The sequence below is a fragment of the Pan paniscus genome, chromosome 8 (assembly GCF_029289425.2).
Source record: "Pan paniscus chromosome 8, NHGRI_mPanPan1-v2.0_pri, whole genome shotgun sequence".
Taxonomy (NCBI): Eukaryota; Metazoa; Chordata; class Mammalia; order Primates; family Hominidae; genus Pan; species Pan paniscus.
The window spans coordinates 99,756,616-99,783,187 of NC_073257.2; the positions used below are offsets into that span (position 1 = coordinate 99,756,616).

At 38.2% G+C, this 26,572-nt stretch overlaps 2 protein-coding genes across 3 annotated transcripts in view; one reads left to right on the forward strand and one right to left on the reverse strand.

Annotated features, from left to right (window-relative positions):
* PAPSS2 (3'-phosphoadenosine 5'-phosphosulfate synthase 2) overlaps positions 1 to 8,276 on the forward strand; it is an 89,303-nt gene extending 81,027 nt beyond the window's left edge. Inside the window, exons 9-12 of the mRNA XM_003810497.5 lie at positions 1,788 to 1,923; positions 3,940 to 4,208; positions 5,565 to 5,794; positions 6,395 to 8,276. Of these exons, the coding sequence (XP_003810545.3) occupies positions 1,788 to 1,923; positions 3,940 to 4,208; positions 5,565 to 5,794; positions 6,395 to 6,533 (774 nt within the window). The 3' untranslated portion in view covers positions 6,534 to 8,276. The remainder of the gene's footprint in view (positions 1 to 1,787; positions 1,924 to 3,939; positions 4,209 to 5,564; positions 5,795 to 6,394) is intronic.
* Positions 8,277 to 13,689: 5,413 nt separating this feature from the next.
* ATAD1 (ATPase family AAA domain containing 1) overlaps positions 13,690 to 26,572 on the reverse strand; it is a 65,822-nt gene continuing 52,939 nt past the window's right edge. For both annotated transcript variants that reach the window (XM_034931057.2, XM_008962845.3), the window contains exons 9-10: positions 17,388 to 17,521; positions 13,690 to 15,379 (exon numbers count right to left, since the gene is read on the reverse strand). In XM_034931057.2, the coding sequence (XP_034786948.1) occupies positions 15,259 to 15,379; positions 17,388 to 17,521 (255 nt within the window). In that variant the 3' untranslated portion in view covers positions 13,690 to 15,258. The remainder of the gene's footprint in view (positions 15,380 to 17,387; positions 17,522 to 26,572) is intronic.

Consider the following 26,572-nt stretch of genomic DNA (forward strand, 5'->3'; position numbering starts at 1 on the left):
CCATAGAAATTGTGCCCAACAATAATTAACTGGAAGAAAACAAGTTGTCCGATTTTTCCCCCAGGGTCTCTAATTTAGGTCTTTATTGGAAATAGTCTAAGATACATCAGACTGTATTAGGAATGTACTAGCAGCAGTTCTCAAGTATGGTTTACAAAACTGAGGGTCCCCAAGACCTTTCTAGAGAATCCCCAAGTTCAAAACTGTGTTCATAATACTAAGACATTCTTTGCCTTTTTCTCTGTGTTGACATTTGAATTGCTGGTACAAAAGCAGTAGTGGTTAAAACTGCTGTAACTTTAGACTCAAGACAATGACAACTATGTCCATAGTCACTGCACTATTCATCATCATGCACTTGCAGTAAAAGCAATGCTAGCTTCACCTAAGAGTGTTCTTGATGAAGCTGTAAAAGCGATTATTAAATCTTGGCCCTTGAGTCCCCGTCTTTTTAGTATTCCATTACAAAAGAGGAAGTACACATTAAAGTACTTCTGCTACATATACCAATGTACAATGGTTGTCTTAAGGAAAAGTACTTGCACAGTGGTTTGTGCTACAAGCAATACTAGCCACTATTTTTTTTCATGGATCACCATGTCTACTTGAAAGCATGAGTGATAAACTATGGTTATTCAGATATGACTATTCGGCAGATATTTTTCAAAATGGACAAAGGGAACCTGAAAATTCAAGGAAAACAGCTGAGAGTATTCATTGCCAATGATAAATCTTAAGGTTTCAAGCAAAATATTTTTGGAAAATTTTTATTCACCACCATAAGCTTGGCAGATTCCCAGTACTTAGAAAACTTTTTGATGAGACTAGTAGTGATATTAACACATGTGTGATGAGACTAGTAGTGATATTAACACATGTGTGTGTTTAAAAATCCTGTAATGAAATACGTCAACACTTGGAAGACTTACAAACTCAGTGAACTAATAGTTTCTAATTGGCCAATATACAATATTGCAAAATCATTCATGGGTAAATGATTCATCCAAAGCACAGTGAACTAATAGTTTCTAATTGGCCAATATGTAATATTGCAAAATCATGCATGGGTAAATGATTCATCCAAAGCACAATGGATTTTTAATGTAACAGAGTATGAAAAGTGCATTAATATGGCTTCCCATTCCACAGTCCAACTTAAACCTTTAAGAAACGGACACTTGTTGAGTTTTGGTGTAGTATCAGATAAGAATATCCATAATTGTGCAAAAAGGCTATCCAAATCCTCTTCTCTTTTCCAGCTACCTACCTATAGTTGGACTTCCTTTTTATACTTCAGCCAAAACAATGTATTACTACAGATTAAATGTAGACATAGATATGAGAATCCAGCTGTCTTCTATTAAGTCAGATATTAAAAAGATTGCAAATATGTAAAACAATACCATACTTCCCTACATTTGGGGAGGAAAATGCTTATTTTTCACTAAAAATGTTATATATGTTAACAGGCAATAGGTTTATTAATGTTAGCTTTAGATGGATTGATAAATATTTTTAAAGGTTCTCAGTTTAAATTTCTAATATGAAAAGTAATGATAGCTATAACCCACAAAAATGAAAGCTCATGGTGGGGGGTACTCAATAATTTTTTAAGGGCATAACGGGTTCTAGAGACCAAAAAGTTTGAGAAATACTGTGCTAGAAATACTAAAGAACTGAAGGCAGTTCTTTAACTGTAACCCAAGATTGGTCTAAAAGGAGAAAACTTTTCAAATAAAATAGAAATCACAATTAATCATTAGCAATCATAACAATGTTCTTTCTAGATGGTGATGGAAAGTGGGGACTGGCTGGTTGGTGGAGACCTTCAGGTGCTGGAGAAAATAAGATGGAATGATGGGCTGGACCAATACCGTCTGACACCTCTGGAGCTCAAACAGAAATGTAAAGAAATGAATGCTGGTATGTAAGCTGTCCTTAGTGCATTTTATTTATTTATTTATTGAGACGGTGTCTTGTTCTGTCACCCAGGCTGGAGTGCAATGGCGCGATCTCAGCTCACTGCAACCTCTGCCTCCCAGGTTCAAGTAATTCTCCTGCCTCAGCCTCCTGAGTAGCTTGGATTACAGGTGCCCACCACCACGCCCAGCTAATTTTTGTATTTTTAGTAGAGACAGGGTTTCAACATGTTGGTCAGGCTGGTCTCAAACTCCTGACCTCAGGTGATCCCCCTACCTTGGCCTCCCAAAGTGCTGGGATTACAGATGTGAGCCACTGCACCCGGCCCCTAGTGCATTTATTAATATTCCCTTACCACCCTCTGATTAAAGAATTAAGGATACCAGGAGTCAGCATTTTCTTTTTTAAGAGACAGGTCTCACCCTGTCACCCAGGCTGGAGTGCAGTGGCATGACCATAGCTCACTGCAGCCTCAACCTCCTGGGCTCAAGTAATTCTCCAACCTTAACCTCACAAGTAGCTGGGACTACAAGGCACATGCCACCATACTCTGCTAATTTTTGTATTTTTTTTGTAGAAATGGGTCTCACTATGTTTTCCAGGCTGGTCTTGAACTCCTGGGCTCAAGCAATCTCCCCGCCTCAGCCTCCCAAAGTGCTGGGATTACAGGCATGAGCCACCATCATGCCTGGCTTCAGCATTTTTATAGTTAAAAATAACCTGAAAACATCTTCTATTGGTATGTCTATAATATGGAAACAGTTTTATAAAGTTGTACTATATATTAGAACCATATATTAGAACACTATTCAACAGTTTAAAATATTCACTGATAGAGATAGCTGAAGTGTATTTATTAAGTGAAAAAGCAAATTGCAGAACAATATGTAGAGCATAATCATGTTCTGGAAAACAAAATAAAATATCATCATAATTCTAAAATCCCTAACCTACTTCTGTGCATAGTGGCAGAAAAGTCTCTGGCAGCACATGCCCCAAACTGCAGATTACAGTGGCTACCTCTTGGGGATGGAGTTTGGACTAAGAGATTTTTACTCTTTATTGTATACATTTTGAAAAAGAGGGAGAAAAAGTAATAATAGGATTGGTGATTTTTATATTCTATTTTGGGCTTTTCTGTATTTCTCAAGTTTTTCATTATAATATTGAAAGTATTCATTTTCAATACTATAGACATAAAAATTATTTCATTATCAGAAAAAAAAAATTAAGGCTCTCAGGAGTCCATCACTAAGTGGAGTAGTTTTGGAGATTTCTTTAAAGCGAAAGCAAATTTTTTTTATATCTTTAGATTGTTGCCCCTTGCACAGGCCCCAGAAAACATTCGTTACAATTATTCACCTCCCTCTAGGCTTCCTGGTACAAGAGGACTAATTAACACCGGCCCTGCCTGAGCCTTGGTGTACAGGAAAGGTCCTGGCAACAAATCTTTTCATTCCTGAGTTAGGCTCTCCCTAAGCAGCTTCCTGCCTCTGCATCTCATCCCTGTCTCAGCTATCTGGTGTTGGTTAGTGCTGGATTAACACCTCTAAAGACCCAGGTGTATTCTCCAGCTGATTATCAGAAGCCAGTGGATAGGCTGGGTGCAGTGGCTTACGCCTGTAATCCCAACACTTTGGGAGGCTGAGGCAGGCGGATCACTTGAGGTCAGGAGTTCGAGACCAGCCTGGCCAACATGGTGAAACCCTGAGTCTATAAAAATAACAAAAATTAGCCGGGTGTGGTGGCACACGCCTGTAATCCCAGCTACTCAGGAGGCTGAGGCAGGAGAATCGCTTGAATCCTGGAGGCGGAGGTTGCAGTGACCTGAGATCGCTCACTGCACTCCAGCCTGGGCAACAGAGTGAGACTCTTTCAAAAAAAAAAAAAAAAAAAAAAAAAAAAGCCAGTGGATAATGAATGCGCAGAACAATAAACATAGCTGTGTCCTTTCTGTTCTTGTGGAGAAATGACACCATGTGTTTCTGTGACCTTCCTTCTTCTGCTTTCCTCTCCCAGATGCGGTGTTTGCATTCCAGTTGCGCAATCCTGTCCACAATGGCCATGCCCTGTTGATGCAGGACACTCGCCGCAGGCTCCTAGAGAGGGGCTACAAGCACCCGGTCCTCCTACTACACCCTCTGGGCGGCTGGACCAAGGATGACGATGTGCCTCTAGACTGGCGGATGAAGCAGCACGCGGCTGTGCTGGAGGAAGGGGTCCTGGATCCCAAGTCAACCATTGTTGCCATCTTTCCGTCTCCCATGTTATATGCTGGCCCCACAGAGGTGAGCAATTCCCAGAGCTGGGCTTTGAGACTCAGGAATTCAGACTCAGACTTTACATAGAAGAGTAAATGAGTCTCTGGGATCCTTTCTGCTTCCTCATGAGCAGATTCTGGAATGTTCTGGTGTCTCTTCTTTATCCAGCTAATTATGTTTCCACTTACTATTTGAAAAGCGCTAGAAGGCCAGGCGCAGTGGCTGTCACCTGTAATCCCAGCACTTTGGGAGGCCGAGGTGGGCAGATCACAAGGTCAGGAGTTCGAGGCCACCTGACCAACATGATGAAACCCTGTCTCTACTAAAAATACAAAAATTAGCCGGGCATGGTGGCATGCCCCTGTAATCCCAGCTACTCGGGAAGCTGAGGCAGGAGAATCGCTTGAACCTGGGAGGTGGAGGTTGCAGTGAGCCGAGATCATGCCACTGCACTCCAGCCTGGGCAACAGAGCGAGATTTCGTCTCAAAAAAAAAAAAGATGCTAGAAACATCAAATCAAACCTATTATACATTGCCTTTGAGAATATGGAAGTTGGCAAGTGAATGAGGTGGCTAATGAAACTTAACTGGGTTATAGGGCAAGTTGTATGTAACCTAATATTCAATTTCAGAAGTTCCAGTTACTCTCCATGCCCTGTGAGCTTCATTAGGAAAGGATATCTTTAAAAGATAAATGTCACCCTTTTATCATAACACAGTGAGCTTATCAAACAGAGATTTTCTTTGTCCCACTGCACCACCAGTGTAGTGGATTTGAACGAGCTGGCTGCAAGTATGATGAATAGAAAGGGTCTCAACCCTTTGGAATGCCCCAAACTGAGTTTAATGAATTAATTCTCTTCAATCAGATAAAAGTTCCAGGCCCCTAGCTCTCCTTTCCATCCTTTGTATTGCTATCTGAGCTTTAAAGAGGGCAAGTGTTATGTTGAACTGAAATCAGCATTTGCATGTGAAAGGTAATTAGCTCATTAATGGCAGTCAGATAATGAGATACTGGAGTTTGTAATTTCCTTTAAACTGCAATTTATTGTAAATAGGGAGGCGCTGGAAAGTAAAATCCACATAGTTCTGTAGAATAGTAAGATTTGAGTGTTCTTGTCTGGCTAGCCTGTTTGGAGAAGAGATGAGGAAATATAACCTTGAGTTATGAGGGAGGAATCTTATCTTTAGAGCTCCTATCCTACCTAATATAACAAAGCATGAAGAGTGCATGGAGTCTTAGAACCTCAGTGATTTTCTTGCAATTCTTAGTTGACTCACATTGCCGAATTACTTTTAAAGTAGAATAAAGGTGTCTCCATAAACCATGACCTACAGATTTGACCCACAATGACCAGCATGTCCCTTATGGACATTTTCTAGGTCCAGTGGCACTGCAGGTCCCGGATGATTGCGGGTGCCAATTTCTACATTGTGGGGAGGGACCCTGCAGGAATGCCCCATCCTGAAACCAAGAAGGATCTGTATGAACCCACTCATGGGGGCAAGGTCTTGAGCATGGCCCCTGGCCTCACCTCTGTGGAAATCATTCCATTCCGAGTGGCTGCCTACAACAAAGCCAAAAAAGCCATGGACTTCTATGATCCAGCAAGGTAGGTTTTCAGAGGAGAATTCTTTTATCAACATCTGTATAATAGAAATGATGAGGCAGAATTTGGGCCCTTTGAAAAACTCTCCAGTGCATTGCCACATGCTCCCAAGTGGACTGAGTCCCTTGAGAGTCAAGACGTGGTTTTATAAATTTTATGTCCCCTAAAATTGTACTACAGTCTTCTGCATATAGTAGATGGTCCATAAATATTTCTCTTTCAACATGCATTCTTGAGCATGCACGGAGTGCCTGGCACACTAAGTGAAAGGAAGCAACATAGAAAGAGATTGCAATGAATATTTATGGTGCACTTGCTCCTCATGCTGAGGGTTCACAGAAGTAGGCAGAGAAACAGAAGACAGACTCTGGGCTCAAGACACTTCCCAGGAACAGTATAGGCGCATGGTAAATACTAAATGGATAGCTGCCATTATTTCCCTTCTCTTCTGCAAGTTCCTGAAGATTTAGAGGACTGCCCACTTTTGAAGATGCAGCATTTTACAGAAAGAACATGGGTCTCAAAAACCATAACCTACTCCAGGAATCCTTAAGGCAGATATCATTTACCTACACTGAGTTCTTTGTTGCCACCCTGTAACAGGCACAATGAGTTTGACTTCATCTCAGGAACTCGAATGAGGAAGCTCGCCCGGGAAGGAGAGAATCCCCCAGATGGCTTCATGGCCCCCAAAGCATGGAAGGTCCTGACAGATTATTACAGGTCCCTGGAGAAGAACTAAGCCTTTGGCTCCAGAGTTTGTTTCTGAAGTGCTCTTTGATTACCTTTTCTATTTTTATGATTAGATGCTTTGTATTAAATTGCTTCTCAATGATGCATTTTAATCTTTTATAATGAAGTAAAAGTTGTGTCTATAATTAAAAATATATATATATACACACACACACACATATACATACAAAGTCAAACTGAAGACCAAATCTTAGCAGGTAAAAGCAATATTCTTATACATTTCATAATAAAATTAGCTCTATGTATTTTCTACTGCACCTGAGCAGGCAGGTCCCAGATTTCTTAAGGCTTTGTTTGACCATGTGTCTAGTTACTTGCTGAAAAGTGAATATATTTTCCAGCATGTCTTGACAACCTGTACTCTTCCAATGTCATTTATCAGTTGTAAAATATATCAGATTAAGTGTCCTCTTCTGTACAATTGACAAAAAAAAAAAATTTTTTTTTCTCACTCTAAAAGAGGTGTGGCTCACATCAAGATTCTTCCTGATATTTTACCTCATGCTGTACAAAGCCTTAATGTTGTAATCATATCTTACGTGTTGAAGACCTGACTGGAGAAACAAAATGTGCAATAACGTGAATTTTATCTTAGAGATCTGTGCAGCCTATTTCTGTCACAAAAGTTATATTGTCTAATAAGAAGAGAAGTCTTAATGGCCTCTGTGAATAATGTAACTCCAGTTACACGGTGACTTTTAATAGCATACAGTGATTTGATGAAAGGACGTCAAACAATGTGGCGATGTCGTGGAAAGTTATCTTTCCCTCTCTTTGCTGTGGTCATTGTGTCTTGCAGAAAGGATGGCCCTGATGCAGCAGCAGCGCCAGCTGTAATAAAAAATAATTCACACTATCAGACTAGCAAGGCACTAGAACTGGAAAAGACCACAGAAAACAAAGAATCCAACCCTTTCATCTTACAGGTGAACAAACTGTGATGATGCACATGTATGTGTTTTGTAAGCTGTGAGCACCGTAACAAAATGTAAATTTGCCATTATTAGGAAGTGCTGGTGGCAGTGAAGAAGCACCCAGGCCACTTGACTCCCAGTCTGGTGCCCTGTCTACACCAGACAACACAGGAGCTGGGTCAGATTCCCCTCAGCTGCTTAACAAAGTTCCTTGAACAGAAAGTGCTTACAAAGCTGCCTTCTCGGATACTGAAAGGTCGAGTTTTCTGAACTGCACTGATTTTATTGCAGTTGAAAAAAAAAAAAAAAAAGCTATTCCAAAGATTTCAAGCTGTTCTGAGACATCTTCTGATGGCTTTACTTCCTGAGACGCAATGTTTTTACTTTATGCATAATTCATTGTTGCCAAGGAATATGTGAAGAAACAGCACCTTTTAATATATAGGTCTCTCTGGAAGAGACCTAAATTGGAAAGAGAAAACTGTGACAATTTTCATATTCTCATTTTTAAAAAACACTAATCTTAACTAACAAAAGTTCTTTTGAGAATAAGTTACACACAATGGCCACAGCAGTTTGTCTTTAATAGTATAGTGCCTATACTCATGTAATCGGTTACTCACTACTGCCTTTAAAAAAAAAACCAGCATATTTATTGAAAACATGAGACAGGATTATAGTGCCTTAACCGATATATTTTGTGACTTAAAAAATACATTTAAAACTGCTCTTCTGCTCTAGTACCATGCTTAGTGCAAATGATTATTTCTATGTACAACTGATGCTTGTTCTTATTTTAATAAATTTATCAGAGTGAAGGCTGAGTTTTTTCTGCCTGTACCATTGGGTGTGGGTTGACCACACAACTTAAGGGCTTTGTGACTTTGTATAATTGGAGTGAGACAGCAGCAACTCTCTTGAACATCATAACTGAGATTATTTACCCTTATTCATGTCTTTTTTATTTTTTTAAAGACGAAGTCTTGCTCTGTCACCCAGGCTGGAGTGCTGTGGCACGATCTCGGCTCACTGCAACCTCCACCTCCTGGATTCAAGTGATTCGCCTGCCTCAGCCTCCTGAGTGGCTGGGATTACAGGCATGCACCAGCACGCAAGGCTAATTTTTGTATTTTTAGTAGAGATGGGGTTTCACCATGTTGGCCAGGCTGTTCTTGAACTCCTGACCTTGTGATCCACCTGCCTCGGCCTCCCAAAGTGCTGGGATTACAAGCCCACTGCACCCTGCCTTTTTTCTTTTTTCTTTCTTTCTTTTTTTTTTTTTTGCGTGCAGTGGTGCAATCTTGGCTCACTGCAACCTCTGCCTCCTGGGTTCAAGCAAGAGTAGCTGGGATTCATTACTGGGTACATACCCAAAGAAATATAAATCATTCTGCTATAATGACACATGTACACGTTTATTGCAGCACTGTTTACAATAGCAAAGACATGGAACCAACCCAAATGCCCATCAATGATAGACTGGATAAAGAAAATGTGGTACATATGCACCATGGAATACTATGCAGCCACAAAAAGGAATGAGATCATGTCCTTTCCAGGGACGTGGATGAAGCTGGAAGCCATCACCTTCAACAAACTAACATAGAACAGAAAACCAAACACTGCATATTCTCACTCATAAGTGGGAGGTGAACAATAAGAACACATGGACACACAGAGAAGAACATCACACACCGGGGCCTGTTGTGGGGTGGTGAGGGGAGGGAACATAAGAGGACAGATCAATAGGTACAGCAAACCACAATGGCACACATATACCTATGAAACAAACCTGCATGTTCTGCACATGTATCCATTTTTTTTTTAGAAGAATTTTTTTTTAAGAGTAGCTGGGATTACAGGTGTGTGCCACCACACCTGGCTAATTTTTGTTGTTTTTTTCTTTTGGCAGAGACGGGGTTTCGCCATGTGGTCTAGTCTGGTCTTGAACTCCTGAGCTCAAGCAATCTGCCCGCCTCAGCCTCCCAAAGTGCTGGGATTACAGATGTGAGCCACCATGCCCAGCCTATTCTTGTCATATTCTAAATTGTGCTCTAGATGTGTAAGATACATGGTCTCAGCCAAGCACTTAATGACATTTTTGGTAGTTGCTGGGTTGTCCAGCGGCCTCCTTAGCCCAGAACTTCATCGCAGGTGTTTTTTTTTTTTTTTTTGAGATGAAGCTACTTTGTTCCCTTTACTTCAAAGGCACAGATCTTATTCTCTAAGTGCCCCTAAGGAGTTTCACCAGTAGGGCTGGAAGCAGTTGGGTTTTTCTCTCAGCAACCCCTGTACCTCTACTAACGCAGAAAGGGTTACCTGTTCCCACCAAAACTTTCAGCAGCCTTCAGGCCTGCAGCTTTTTTCCGTTGAGTCCCTCCTTCCCTTCTATCCTGAAGGCTTCATGCATTTTTTTGCTGCTGATCCTCACCCCAAATACAACTGGTGTAAATAGCCAATTCAAAGCTGCCATTTGTAGTCCCCTTTTTTCTCCCCACGTTACTTGGTGGCTCCTAGTGCCAATTAGTACGGCAAAGTGGCGGGATATGTCTATGTAAACACATGAAGATGTCAGTGTTGCTGAAGGAGTATGCCAAACTGTTTCAGGATATTTTTCAGAAAAGACTCTGAAAGACATATGTTATCATTTAGTCAGATCGTGGCAAACCCTTATTAAATGTATCAACACTTTTATCAGGTCACAATATTTTCCCAATCATCTTCCCTGCAAGAAGAAACAAATCTCGATTACTTGGGAACAGCAATTCATTTTCTCCTTATCCTCCTTTTTTTCTATTATGTGACTTTCAGGTCTACCACTGATCTGCAACATAACTTTCCTTATAGGCAGGAAACCAGCAAACTGGATAGGCACCAGGTCAGTCAATTGTTCTTATGTCTAAAGGTTTGATGGAATGAGGGGAAGCCACAATATGCCACCTCAGAATATACTTCTTTGGCATATTTCAAGTTGATTATTCTGAGAACTGCAGGCAGGAATAGCTCTGAAAAGCTGTCCATTTCTAAAGGAAATTTACATCTATCTACCTTACTAAAGTAAACAGAGGATGCAAGCAGAGGTTTCTCTCTGAAGCCCCTTTATCTGCCTAAAGAAAGATAAAGCTCTGACACCTCCCTAAAACAGAGACTACCACAGGCAGTCACCTATTCTTCTGATAGCTGTTGCCTAAGAGATTTCATTTGCACAAGACAGCCTTTGCTTACCATGCGAAGTTGCTCACCATCCATCTAGGCAGAGTGGGGCAAGCCAAGCAGCATTCATCATCAAGTGGAAGTGGAGCTTATGGGAACTGAAGCAGCAGTCCCTAAAGGCCCGCCCACACAAACTACATACGTAAGTTGCTCATACTTCCAGCATGTCCACTTGTTAAAATATTGCCCTTCATTTAGTATATACCCAACACCCAACATATTTCAATGTCAGGGCTTCAAGTAACCACCTGGTCATTTGTCAGATTTTGTTTGTCTAACAGTCTTTCCCACAATTTCCTTTGAATAAATTACCTCTCCTTTCACATTTAGACTTGATGAATCAGTAAACCCAGCTGCTTTGCCTCAAACCATTTAAGCCGAAGTAGTTCCTGTAGAGTCCTCTCAAAGCTCCAAGACTGCCAGGGGTGATTTCTGACCTAGGTTTGCACACTCACGTCCAGGCATTTAAATCTTGAATGGGCATTTTAAGCAGCTGGAGTTAATTTAATCCATGATGAATAAAAGCAAGATTATTGAGCAATTTCTGCTTAAAAAAATCTTCGGGAGCTAAGTTTCTATCCTGAGTCTGGTTCTTTAGCTTCCGTTTGATCTTATATCCTTCAAATAAATTCTTTATTGCTTAGGTTAGCTAGAGTTGGTTGCTACAAACAGAATCCTAACTGGTATTCTTTATAAGTCTATGACTATGGCCTAACAGATGACCCTCATCTCCCTTAGACATGACTGCAAGTGATTTTGTTTTACTGGATATAGCCAATCCCCTATTTGAGTTATCTTGGCCATTCTTTGAATTTCTGGAAGCTGTGTATTTTCAGAACAGTGAGATATACACCACTGTGTTCTAGTTTCAGTTCCAAATTTGCATGTCAGTAACTTATTTCAATGTTTTGGCTTTAGGGTTTTTTTTTTTATTTTTTGTAGAGACAGGGTCTCACTATGTCACCCAGTCTGGAGTGCAATGGCACAATACCGGTTCACTGCAATTTTCACCTCCTAGGCTCAAGTGATCCTCCCCAGCAGCTGGGACTACAGGTGCACTTGGCTTTAGTTTTACAACTGAATTGTCACGGTTTACAAACCTGTGTCCCTGATGCATCCCACACCCAATACTAACATTCACTGTTACCTATTTTAAAAGCACAAAAGCTAGTATTTGAAAGTATTCTCATGCAGGTTTATGACTGTAAATATTAGACGATTACAAAAATATAATCCCACTTCAGTGTTTTAGTAATGAGACCCTTATGGGCCATTAATAAATAGTATAAACTTTACACCAGGGTAACTGGGATGTTTTCTGTTTCTTCTCACATTGCTAAGTGGTTTTAGGTTTGATATCATCTGCACACAGCATCTGTGTCATATATGACAATCACATTTTAGTCAATTACGTTAGAAGCTCATATTTAATAAGGTTCAAGTTCTCCTCAATATGATTTTCATTAACATCATGATTTAGGCAGAATGTTTTCCTATACATGTAAATAAAGAGAACTTTAGCTTTAAAAAAAAGATTAGAGAACTCCATCTTTGATAACTAAATCTATAACAAATTTAATAATGAAGGCTCTGAAAGATTTCTGTCAGCTCTAGATGGAATTATTCTATGACTTCATTTGAAGCACCCAGTTGGTGCTGGAGTTTCAGCCATGCACTATATATATTCAGCATATCAGAATTCTGTTCAATATTCTGATTTTAAGAGAAGCTAAAAAGAAACATAAAATATACATCATCCAATTTATTTTCTTTATCCAGAAGAAATCTGTTAACATTTTCCCAAAATAACAATTCAAGTAAAAAATTCCTACCAACGAGATGATGTTGCCACCATTTTTATACAAGCACACTCACGGCTTGAGACATCCTCATCTAGCATTAAACCTGTAAGTTACAGCTACTAAATAATGTTAAGCTATTATGATGCATACAGAATAGAGTACCCCAACCCAGCTCTTAATGAGTGCTGGGTTTACCTGCAGGTAGGGGGTTGGCTGAGATTAAAAGGAGAGACATAGTAAAGGAGATACTAAATTGATTCAAATAATTCATTTCTAAACTCTACATAAAAAGGCCTGAGAATAGCTTGAGACACATCAGACTTATCAAAAGTCTTCCAGCAATGATGCTTTTAGAGAAACATGGCATAAATGATCCTTTCAGTCTCAATCCCTGGAGTACAGGCCTAGGGATTATGGAACTGGTTTAAGCATGGAGAATGCTTAAAGAATGAGCCTGGTCAACAGGAAATGTACATCAGTGTGCAAAAGTGACCATATTAATATGACAGCTAACATTTGAGCAGTAATTCTGTGCCAGGCACTATGCTGAGGGCCTTACATGCATTATTTTATTATCCAACCCTTTAAGATGAGTGCCACTGTTGCCCCATTTTACAGATGAGAAACTGGGGCTCACAGACACACAGTTAGTTAATGGGGAGCCTGAGTTTAAATTCAGGAAGCCTGATTCTAGATCCAGTACTCTGAAGTATTACCCAAAATGAATTATCTTAGAATCTAGAATTCAACTATATGTAAATGCATGTCTAAAACAGAAGGATAGATGTTACGTAACACTAAAAGTTATTTAAAAATCAGGAAAATAGTTTCCTGAATTACTTTATGGTCTTAACATGCCTAGATGAGTCATAGTTGCTGGGATTAGTATACTTCTCTAACTTCATTTGATGATTAAAACCACAAAGAAATTGAATAACCACTCCTACTGGATATTGTGAATTTAAGAGAAGACAAAAAGAAACGACATGTGGAGATATACATTACTCCTTATTTTCGATTAATATGTCACCAGATTAAAATTAAATTACTGAAATTCATATTAAAACAGAAATGACTAGATACTAGGATATGTGCTATAGAAGTGTGAAAACTCCATAGCAAGATGAAGTCTAAACACAAGTTTTATAAACCAAAAAAAATCCCAGAAAACTTAAAATTACTGAAAAAGACCAAAGATTAAGTGGAGAACAACCAATAAAGAGGGACCCCTTTATTACACATTTATAAAATAATAGAATATAGTTATTAAAAATGGGACACTTTTTTTCATTTTTGGTATCTTGTATTCAGTTTTTCCATTCTCTTCACAATCTTCCATAACTTGCTTTTTGTTATCCATTGTTCACCTGAAACTTCCACCCCACCATTCAAAGTACAACTGAAGAATAAACAATCTAACAGATTCTTGTGAGACACATTATCAGATAAATTAATCCAGTAACACATGAATAAAGATTTAGAGTTTTTGAAGAAATACAGTAAAAGCAAAAACATATGAAGCATAATTTAATCTGATGATTCAGAAGGCACCTCAAGATTGTGTTGTGCCGTTTTCCTCATGCTGCGTGGTTAGGTGCCTGTAACAGAATTCTGGTTAGTAAAATTTTGAAAAAAATTCACATATAATTCACATTAAACAACTACAGATAGATACAATATGGGCATTTTGATGTGTACATTTGTACCTGACTAGGGCACAATTTATAATAATATACTAAGAAAACTAAAATTAATTATAGAATGAGTATTTTTAGCACACTTAGTAACAGCTACTTGTTTTAAACTATTATTTCATTTTTGGTGACCAAATTATATTTGACCATAATTAAAGAACACATAACCTTAAAATAATATTTAAGAAACATAGTTACAACAGACATGTTACATTAAATGAAAAAAGGAAAGAAATGTACATGTATTAAAGGGTACTGAGGTTTTTCAAACCCATTCTTTTGAAAGGCCTTTTAATCCACTTTCATGTAAACCAATTTAAACTTAAAAAGTTTATACTCAAGAGGTGAAATCAGTGTTGAGCACATGGCTGCCTAACAACCATTCAATGCTGATCACTGAGCTAGTATTTTCATTTGATTATCCTGACAAACATAATAATTGAGCCCATGTATTTATGCAAGATGTGGAGGATCCAACTAATAACTGCAGAAATAAAAACACTCAACTTAAAAAAGGTTGAAACAAATGACAAATGGAAATGGCTGAATCACTGTACCTTTTTGACACAACCTTAAATCTTAGTTTTACTATATAGTATTTGGTACTCCTGGATTCAGTAGTTGGGGTAAAAAAAGTTTCTATATTCAAACATATCTACAGAATGTCAATATAAAATGTGTGGATATATACATTTAATATACACATACATACACGCACACACACAAACGCATACTCACATGTCTAGGAACCAGCACCTAACCACATCCCCGTTTCTCACTAATGACCCAATGAATCATTTATGACTTTAAGACCAGCTTAGATTCTATAAGGCTGTACAATATATGGCTGAAAAGGTCAAACACAAGCACCCACGTTCAGGCTGGATTCAACTGTTCCTCCTCATGATTTCTGACCAACAGTAATACCACCTATGTAACAACTATATCTCAATAACTTAGAATTCAGAGTATAAAACCATAAACACTGAGCTCCCTCATTGTTTAAAGAGCACTCTTTCCGTTCTATTTCCACTAACTGATAAGAGGACACACCAAACTAGATCACTGAACTGTACAAATGATCTTTACTCTTAATCTAAACAAACATGTGTTAAAACATTCTGAAATGCTGCATCCTTTGATTTCTTCATCTTTTCAATTGCCCGATGCAGGTCCTGCTGTTGAACAGGCCGAATTTCATCTTCGTCATGGCTAAAATGCAAACAAAACCATCAAATACTCAAATAACTTTAGAATATGCCTCCCTAAAATATTTTACCAAGATTTAAAAGAGATGCATGTGGTAAAAAAAAAATTTTGTTTTCAACTGTAGAAAAGGGTATAAAAATGAAATCTCTTTACCATTCAAGACCCCAAAGACAACCACAATGAACAGCTTCATGTAAATGCTTCCAGGAATTATCTACACATAGAGAAATCATAAGGAATTTTTTAAAAGCACTGAGTGCTAAGAAGTAGGAAGCTAAAATAGCTACAAAGACTTCACATCTATAAGTACACAATATTACCATAAGGTAAAAAATGTTATATAGTTTATTGAAATGGGAATATAATTCCAATTTTAAAAATCACGTTATTCCCATGAAAACTGTAATTAAAAAGTAGCATTTCTAGGTATATACTTACATGCATGTTTTGCTTTTTACAAATTGAGAGTAAAATTCTTCACTATCAGTAAAAATCAACTAATCCAAATCCTCCCTACTTCAATGAGAAACAAAGTCCAGAATATTATGGCTCCCTTGTAATTTACAGATATTCAGGGAAAAACATTCAGGAAAAAGTTATAACCCAAGTCCATCCAGATTTTTCATACTGAAATATAAAATTATAAAATATGAAATTCAGGAAATATAAAACTAGCCAGACTTTTCATACTGAAATACAGTTTTCAGGGCTTTGAGGCAGCAAAAAAAATAGATCTTTCATTATTAGTGTAATTTACCTAAGCAAAATTTACGAACTGGTTGGTTATTTCTCCTCTTAATCTTATATATAAGGATAAAAACCTGGCCAGTAGCGGTGGCTCACACCTGTAACCCTAGCACTTTGGGAGGCCAAGGCGGGTGGATCACCTGAGGTCAGGAGTTCGAGACCAGCCCGGTCAACATGTCGAAATCCCGTCTCTACTAAAAATACAAAAATTAGCCGGGCATGGTGATGGGTGCCTATAATCCCAGCTACTCGGGAGACTGAGAGAGGAGAATCGCTTGAACCTGGGGAGAGAGGCTGCAGTGAGCCGAGATCACACCACTTCACTCCAGCCTGGGCAAAAGAGCGAAACTCCGTCTCAAAAAAAAGAATAAAACCTTTGGAAGGTAGATTCTGAGGGTGCACTAACGATGATGAGTCCAGAGCCACTGCATATACAGCTACCAGTTGACAGAGTAGCTTTCATGCAGACCTTTCTATATCAAAGCTCGCAAAACATTTTTTTGCTGAAGTTTGCTATGGCAACACACTGCAATTAAATATATGAATACCACAGGCAAGGAGTGAAAACCCTAGGAAGGTGAGGAAGGGAGACCAAGAGACAAAGGGACAAGAGTTGGAGAATTCCTTTAACACAACCCCTAAAAGTACACTGGAGTTCACCAAGAATCACAGAAATTGTTAGAAGGTTGATATTCTGAAAAGAAATGCAGTATAATACTGGTTCCAGGCAAGTGGCATTTTAGGAAACTTCCTTTAGGACATGGTTCACCAGGGCTGAACTATTCCAGTTCATTAGTATCTTTGCTGAAATAAGGCTCTTAAAAAAATTGGATTCTCAACTTCACTATACTTTGGAACTGGTTCCAAGTAAAATTGCTGCAGTGATAAATGGTTTCTTTGTTCAGTAAATACATTTTCGTTAACAAATTGAGGTCTAGTCTTCAATATCTCCAATTTACATGGGAAATTTGCACATTTCATGGGAAATTTCCCCTCACATTTACATGTGAAATTTCCACGGATCATCAGAAGAAATTCACCTTTTTTCTCCTTCATTCTAGACCCTTCCCACAATTCTGCCCTCCTTCATTTTCAGAATTCTGCTTTGGAAAAATGGCAATAAATAAAGTTGCAGAGGGTGATAATCCAAATTTACCTTTTATTTCATAAGCGGTGTTTCTAATATAAAGCAAAATAAAAGAAACTAACCTAAAAGCTCTAAAAGGTTTTGACAAGTGTTAAAAATCAAGTCAAAATAACATACCTTTCTTCTGATGTAGAATTAACATATTCTCTAACACAGAGGAGGGCAGCATCTCGACACATCTCTTTTAGGTCACTTCCTGAAAACCCATCAGTTTCCTGGGCAACTTCTAGCAGGTCTACATGCCTATCCACCTTAAACAAATATAAAAACATGCTTAAAAAACAAAAATAAATATATTGTAAATGATACTACCAAACACCCATCTTAAAGAAAGTTAAGCATATTATAACTGCATGGGAGGAGAAACAATAGTTTCTAGAAGTTTTTTTAACCACAAAAGCTTAGAAATTTGAAATATAATTTTCATTATTTGTCCTTATGATTAAGACAAATAATTATTACTAGATACACTGTAGAGTGATGGGGAAGAACGGATATTGGACTTTCTTTGATATCTCTCAAGAAGGTACCAAGGTGACATTTTTCTGTAATACATTCAACATACAGTACTTGGCAAATAACCTACATCAAGAGTCCATTACAAAAAAAAAAAAAAAAACACTCAACATTCCTTTTAATTGTAATGCTTGGTATTCTATTATCTCAACATGAATTTAGCACCTATACTTTTGCTCCTCAAGCTAAGCTTATAGTCAAGCCAATTAAGTGACTGTCCTAGCCACATAATAGACTTGAGATAGTCTAATCATACTAAACTTATGTACAGATTAAGAAGAGAAAATAAGCAAGAAAAAAATCTATAACTACCATCTAGTAAATGATTCTTATGTCTCATTCACTGGGGTAAGCACTTTGCATGTATTATTCTCATTTAATCTTCTCAGAAACTATCAATTTCATTTTCAGATAAGAATCATGAGACCTGGACAGGTAAACACGGTCAGAGCCAGGATTTGAACACAATATAGTGAGGTCCAGCTGTATTTTTCCCGTTTAGCTCATCACTTGTTACAGCAACATTTACTTTCCCCCACTGATGTGAAATGACACCTTATAGTTACTAAATTCCCATTTGTATTTGTATTATATTTACTAAATTCCCATTTGTATACGTGGAAGACACAGTGTTTTAGGAAGAACAGCAACTCTACACAAGGACAAGAGACTTGAAGGTGAGACAACACTGCCAGCTCTGCAACTGTGACCTCACATGACAGTGCTCTCATTCCTAAACGTGAGGGTTACATGAAGATAAATCATGTTTTTTGATAAAAAGAAACTGAACCCAGAGGGCAGGAGTGCAAGCAGCAATGATAAGCAAAGCAAATGGTAAATACATGGATAAATCTAAATAAACTTTAGCTATATAAATAGTAGTAATAATAGTTATTATAGTAGTCATAATCATTTGGGGTACAAAAACAGTGGAGCTAAAATGCTGTACAATAAGGACATGTAAGACAGAGGAGACATCTACATTAAAGTACTCTAAAGTGTTACAATTAAAGCATTAAAAAGAGGGTACAGATATTATTAACTTAGACTTTATTTATGTATGTCAAAATACATAGGTACCACTAAAGGATAGAAAGGGTACACTAAAGGAAGAAAGAGAATGTGTAATTTCCAAACCAATAGAGGAAGGGAGAAAAACAGAATAGAGAATACAAGAGCAGTATTAACAAACTCAGGACTAGAGGGTTGGGACAAATAAGCAAAGAAAAAGCATAATAAATGGAAAGCATTAAAATAATAATGAATGAATCCAAATTTATGAGTAATTACCATAAATGCAAATAGACTAAACTTGGCTGGTAAAAGATTTTATACAAAAGAACCCAAAATGTAGCTATTTGAGGTTTATAATAGACAATACTTATGCTAAAGGGAAAAAAGCAGTCTTTGTGTTACATTTGAAATAAAAACAAAGAAAAGCAGGAAGTAAAAGGCTGAAAGACATCAACTATTAATAAAAACAAAGCTAATGTAGTTCTAGTTACATCAGATTTTTACTCAAAATGCATAACTGAGAAGTCATTATATAATGATAAAAAAAAATTCACCAGAAAAATACAACAATTCTGCCCCTGTAGACATACATGTAACATGGCCTCAAAACATATACAGCAAAAATTTATATAATTACATATAAAAATGGGCAAATTCACAATACTGGAAGATTTTTAACTTATGTCTCATGTACTGCCACATCAGTGAGTTCCTAGGACCGGTGACAGCACCTGTGATCTCATGTACATACATGTATATAATTTAGATCTTAGTCCTTTGATGGTTATAGGGTTGCAAATATTTTCATTGTGGCTTGTTTTTTCACTTTGTTCATGTTATCCCGTGATACAGAAGCTTTAAGTCTGATTATAGTCAGACTTCTCTATTCTCTTTCCTTTGTAGTTTTTAATTTTTTGTGAATTGAGAAACTCTTCTCATGTGTCCTTAAGAAACAGACACATACAAGGATCTAATTTTTCTACTGTTTGTAAAAAGAATAAAAATAACATATACCTATGCACATGCATTAGGTATCTGTTCACATATATTCACGGGATTGATAAACTCTATCAACTCCTGGACAGCAGGTTACCAATGACGGTGATAATGGGAAGTGGCCAGTGGTTGCTTAAGGCTGTACTTAATTAAAAAAAAAATATGAAGCAAATGTGGAAATATATTAAAATTGCCTGTTAAATATGGGTGGAAGATAATGGGGCTATTTGTTTGTATGTTTGAAATATTTCATACATTTAACAAACTACTTTAAAGAGCTTTCCAAACTATACTCTGAGATGTTAAAAATTAAACATCCAACACTTCCTCCTGTCTTTTGACCACTCCGTTGTTGGGCCACCCTATGTTCTAACCACTCACAAATCTTGTGCCTGATAAGATGATACAGTTAGAAAGATGAACCAACCAAGTATAAGAAAACAAAGAAAAGAAGATTCCAGTCACTGGGGGAGCAAGATTTAATTAAGAGGTACCATACCCTAATGGTTAAGAGTAGGCTCCATCACTTCTTTGTGTAATCCTGGGCAAGTTATTACAAAACTTCTCTGGGTTTCAGTTTCCTCAGCTGTAAAATAGGACTAATATGTACTCCTTAGATAAATGAGGATTAAATAAAACAATGTATAGCTCACCAAAATGCTTGGCACATAGCAAGCACTCTAAAAGTAGCTCATTTTGTTCTAAGATAATAGCTTTTAGATAAACCATGAAATAATGAGAACTCTTTTCATTAGGCAACTCTGAAGGCAATTCCCAAGTTAAAAAGGTTTTGAGTATAGGCAGCAACAGCAGAATAAGTTAACAGACTTCTAAAACAGCTTGAAAGAATGATACTTATGCAGTTGTTTATTATTATATCCACCATTAATAGTATACTTGTAAATAACATCTATGTACTCTAAGCATTTTACACTTATAATTTTATTTCAAGACCAGCTGGGGCAAATGATGAGACCCTGATATGGTTTGGCTCTGTGTCCCCACCCAAGTCTCATGTTGAATTTAATTCCCAGTGTTAGGGGGAGGGACCTAGTGGGAAGTGATTGGATTATGGGGACAGACTTCCCCCTTGTTCTCATGATAGTGAGTGAGTTCTCTCAAGATCTGATGGTTTAAAAGTGTGTGGCACTTCCCCCTTCACTCTCTCCCACTCCTGCTCTGCCATGGTAAGACATGCTTGCTTCCCCTTCACCTTTGACCATGATTGTTAAGTTTCCTGAGGCCTCCTAGCCATGCTTCCTGTACAGCTTGTGGAACGGTAAGTCAATTAAACCTCTTTTCTTCATAAGTTATCCAGTCTCAGGTAGTTCTTTATAGCGGTTTGAGAACGGGCTAACACAGACCCCATCTCAACAAAAAAAATTTTGTTAACTAGCTGGGTGTGTCTAGCTACTCAGGAGGTTGAGGCAGGAGGATCACTTGAGCCAAGGAGTTCAAGGCTGCAGTGAGCTAGGATTACACCACTGCATTCCAGTCTGGCTAGAATGACGAGGCTGGTCAGCTAGAATGTAGGAGACTGTCAGTTCTGTCTCAAAACAAAAAACAAAAACTATTGCTGCTATATCATATAAAAGTAATTTCAGGTCAGTTTGTATAGGGAAAAAAGCTACCTCCTTAAAGTCAGACGAAATACTTTTACAGGGTATAAATTTTATCAGTGCTAATTCTTTTTATACTTAAAACCTTAAGCCAAAATCACTACACTATCTTTTTAAAATAAGCGAATCATGTTAAGGAATACCTATCAATAAAATAATTGTAAAAGAGTAGAACACAGTATCATTTCAAAAGCTTCAATCTTTTATTCAGAGAAGACGAACTCAAAGTCTGGAAGTTCATGTGAATTAAAAAAAAACAACAAAAAACCCTTATTTAGCTCCACAATGTATAAGCATGACAGTGCTCAGTTTACCAAATAAATATATGTGCTACTGATTTGAGGCATCTTTAACAAAATTAAATGAATTTTCTTCAGATTTTATTGAAGTAGCAGTAATCCTTCAGCATATAAATACCAACCAGTGGGAAATGACGAGATGTTCTCATGTCAGCAATTATCCAGAGAGCATTCGTATTTTGCAACATAAAACTGATTAGAGACTATACTTTGTGGTTTTATGAATAACAGAATTGCTAAAAATTCCCTGTATCTGCTGGGTGGGATGGCTCATGCTTGTAATCCTAGCACTTTGGGAGGCTGAGATGGGTGGATCTCTTGAGCTCAGGAGTTCTAGACCAGCCTGGGCAACAAGGCGAAACCCCATTTCTACTAAAAATACAAAAAATTCGCTGGGTGTGGTGCATGCACCTATAGTCCCAGCTACTCAGGGGACTGAGGCGGGGGGATCACTTGAGCCCAGGGAGGCTGCAGTGAGCTGAGATTGTGCCACTGCACTCTAGCCTGGGTGACAAAGCAGAGATCGTCTAAAAAAAAAATTCCCTGTAGCCATGAAAAATATAATCCTAAAAGAATTTCCAAAGACAGTACTAAGAAAGCAGAATACTGAATACTAAAATTAAGAGACATGTATAATTTCTTCCTCTTATTTTTTTTTTAGAAACAGGATCTTGCTCTGTCACCCAGGCTAGAATGCAGTGGTGCATCCACTGCAGCCTTGAACTTCTAAGCTCAAGTGATCCTCCTGCCTCAGCCTCCCGAGTAACTAGGCAGACCCATTTAAATTTTAAAATTTCTTTGTAGAGGTGAGGTCTCATCATGTTGCCCGGACCTGTCTCAAACTCCTGGCCTCAAGTGATCCTCCCACCATGGCCTTCAGAAGTGCTAGGATTACAGGCATGAGTCACCATGCCCAGCACTGACATGAGTAACTTCTTAAGTTTAAATGTGAAACTAAATAACCTGTGTAAATTATGGCTCTGTTACAAGGGCTTAAATTTCATCACTTGTACTCATATTAATCAGCTATATGTAAATCATCTGCATCATCTCCAGCTACACTAGATCACACTATATTTCAAAAATGTTATAAACTTCCAGTCATGCAAAACGATCCTTCATTAAAATGGTTTAAATTAAATAACTGTATTGGTTAACTTGAAGTCTCCAAAATTGTAACTACCTTCTAGTATCTGTTAAATTTCTAGCCACACCATGGCCATCCTAATTCAAAGGAACTTATTAACTATCCCCTTTATTTTCTTCTCTAAACTTTTCACTGGTGTCTATCACTGTTAAAGGTTTACCAATTGTATTTTATCTAAACAATACTACAACTACACTTTTTTTTTTTTTTGAGACAGAGTCTTACTCTAGTCACCCAGGCTGGAGTGCAGTGGCGCGATCTCGGCTCACTGCAACCTCTGCCTCCGGGGTTCAAGTGATTTTCCTGCCTCAGCCTCCCAAGTAGCCGGGATTACGGTTGCCAGCCACCATGTCCAGCTAATTTTTTTTGTATTTTTAGTAGAGACAGGGTTTCACCATGTTGGCCAGGCTGGTTTCGAACTCCTGACCTCAGGTGATCTGCCTGCCTTGGCCTCCCAAAGTGCCAGGATTACACAATGTTTTTTTGAAAGCAGTTATCAAAAATTCAATTAAAAGTCAACCGGGCACGGTGGCTCATGCCTGTAATCCCAGCACTTTAGGAGGCTGAGGCGGGCGGATCATGAGGTCAGGAGTCCGAGGCCAGCCTGATCAACATGGTGAAACCCCGTCTCTACTAAAAAAAAAATATATATATATATATATATATAAGCCGGGTGTGGTGGCGCACGCCTATAATCCCAGCTACTTAGGTGGCTGAGGCAGGAGAATCGCTTGAACCCAGGAGGTGAAAGTTGCAGTGAGCCAAGATCATGCCACTGCACTCCAGCCTGGGCGACAGAGCGAGACTCCGTCTCAAAAAAAAAAAAAAAAAAAAGAAAAGACTACTTTTATCTCATTCTTAAAGGGCTCTATGACATGCTCCCCCCAAAATGATAACCACTGATCCTAATCTTTGTAATTTGCTAGGTTCTTTAAGCTTTTGCATACACTATATGTTATTTTGATATGTTTTAAGGCAATAGGTCAAGAATGGTGGTTCATGACTATAATCCTAGCACTTTGGGAGTCCAGGGCAGGAGGATACCTCGAGGTCAGGAGTTCAAAACCTGCCTGGATAACATAGCGAGACCCTTTCTCTACAAGAAGATTTTTAAAAAACAAAAAACAACTAGCTGTGCGTGGTGAAGCATGCCTGCAGTCCTAACTACTTGGGAGACTGAGGTGGGAGGATCACTTGAGCCCAGGAGATCAAGGTTGCAGTGCACTATGATCATATCACAGCACTTTAGCCTGGGTAATACAGTGAGACCCTGAAAAAACAACACGTCAGCCTGGGTAAACAGAGTGAGACTCTATCTCTCCTCTCTTTTTTTTTTGTAAGTTCCATGGAAATCTGCTTGATAAGATATCCGATCTCTTTAAAAAATAAATAAATCATTAGGACACAACTGAAAGACACAAAGGTAAACAACCCAGAAAGACATATATGCCTTTGGGCAGAAAGATTCAACATCAAAAAGATTATCTTAAATGAGAATCCACCAAAAATATTAATGCTAATTTTTTTCCTATGTAAGACAAATTGATTCTAAAATTTATGCAGAGAAAAAGAATTAAAATAACCTTGGGGTTCGGGGACAACAAGGGACATATAGTTCTACCAGATATTAAAACTTACAAAGCCTCAATAATTAAAACAGTATTAATCCTAGTGCATAAAGACACGAAAGACCAAGACCTGAATTTAAAGTCCAGAAACAGAGACAATACATATGAGAATTTGGTAAAAGTGGCATCTGTAGTGGCTATAAAAAAAAAAATGGGCCGAGCGCAGTGGCTCACGCCTGAAATCCCACTGCTATGGGAGACAGACGCACGTGGATCACTTGAGCTCAGTACTTCGAGAGCAGCCTGGACAATATGATGAAACCCTGTCTCTATGAAAAAATACAAAAAATTGGCCAGGCATGGTGGCACGTGCCTGTAATCCCAGCTACTCGGGAAGCTGAGGCACAAGAATCACTTGAACCTGGAAGGCAGAGGTTGCAGTAAGCAGAGATCACACCACTGTACTCCTGCCTGGGTGACAAAGCAAGACTCCGTCACAAAAAACAAACAAACAAACAAACAAAAAAAAGGTGTTGGACAACTAGGTATCCATCTAGAAAAACAAAACCAAAGTTGGATTCATACTGCATATCATCTATCTAAATTCCAAATATGATAAAGATTTAAATGTAAAACGTACAAGCCACTGAGATATTATGTTTCTCCTGATGGAAGAACATAATTCTACTTATGAAGCTGTGCTGTCCTGTCCTGTGTCTCCTCCCCACCACCCTGAACCTCATCCAGTCTCTTGATCCAACTACCAATATTAGAGCAACAACTACTCCTCTGCAATCGGCAAAACCCAGACTGTGGACAACTTAGGACAAACCCAATCTAGTTTCTCCAGTAAATAATTTTAAAAGCTTGGGTGTGTGGGGGGGAAGCAAGATAAGGGAAGAACCTATAACCTATAAATTAAAAGAGACATAAAAAGTATCAAAGAACTGCAAATTAGGAAATTCATACGATCTTGAGTCATACATGGTTTAAAAAAAGGCATTTAGAAAACAATAATCAGAGACTTGTACATAGACTAGATAATGAAAATAATGACTTACTGTCAATTATTTAATAGGTATAACATGGCAATGAGGCTAGGTTAAAAAAAAAAGAATCCTTTTCTTTTAGAGATACAACTAAAACATTTATGGGTGAGATATAATGGGAAAAAATAGGAAGTGTGGAAGTAGGGCATGGCTGGAGAAGAATTAGCCATGGGGTTTCTGGTAGTTCAAGGAAGGAGGGAAGCCATAAAAATACAAGTATTTTGATAAAAGTAGCATCTCTACTAAGGTTCATTCACTATCAGAATCTATTTGATTTATTAGTTTATACAGTGAGTTCTAACAGTGAGTTTAGATATCAAGTTTGGGATAAAGAGGAATACCACGTTATTCAATTATATGCAGTTATCGAGTTTTGGGAAAACAGGCAGCAAGAGTTTGGAAAGTGTGGAAAATTACTTTATAAACTTGGGAGTAGGAAAGGCCTTTAAATTTATATTCAAAATCCAGAAGCCGTAGGGGGGGTGGGTGGGGGGGAAGAAAACTCCAATAAAATCGGAAGACAACTTGGAAAAAAATATTTTCAAATCATACAAAGGGCAAATCTCCATAATACAAAGAATTCCTACAGATTTATTATGAAAAGGAGCACTGCAATAGAAAAATGGGCAAAATATATGAATATACAGTTCACAGAAAAAAATTCAAATGCTTCTTAAACATACAATATTCATTCTATCCCTAAAGAATGCAAATTAAAACTTTAATGAGATAACCATTTTTGACCAGCTGTGGTGGTTCATGCCTATAATTCCAGCCTTGGGAGGCCAAGGCGGGGGGATTGCTTGAACCCAGGAGTTCAACACCAGCCTGGGCAACACAGCAAGATACCATCTCAACAAAATAAATAAATAAATAAATAAACAGAATTAGCCAGGCTTGCTGGTACATGCCTGTAATCTGCTTGGGAGGGTGAGGCGGGAAGATTACTTGGGCCCAGGAGTTTAAGGCTGCAGTGAGCCCTGATCACACCACTGCACTTCAGGCTAGGCAACAGAGAGAGACCATGTCACAAAAAAGAAAAAAAACAAAAACAAAAAAACAGAGAGATAACCATTTTCTATCTATCATGTTGG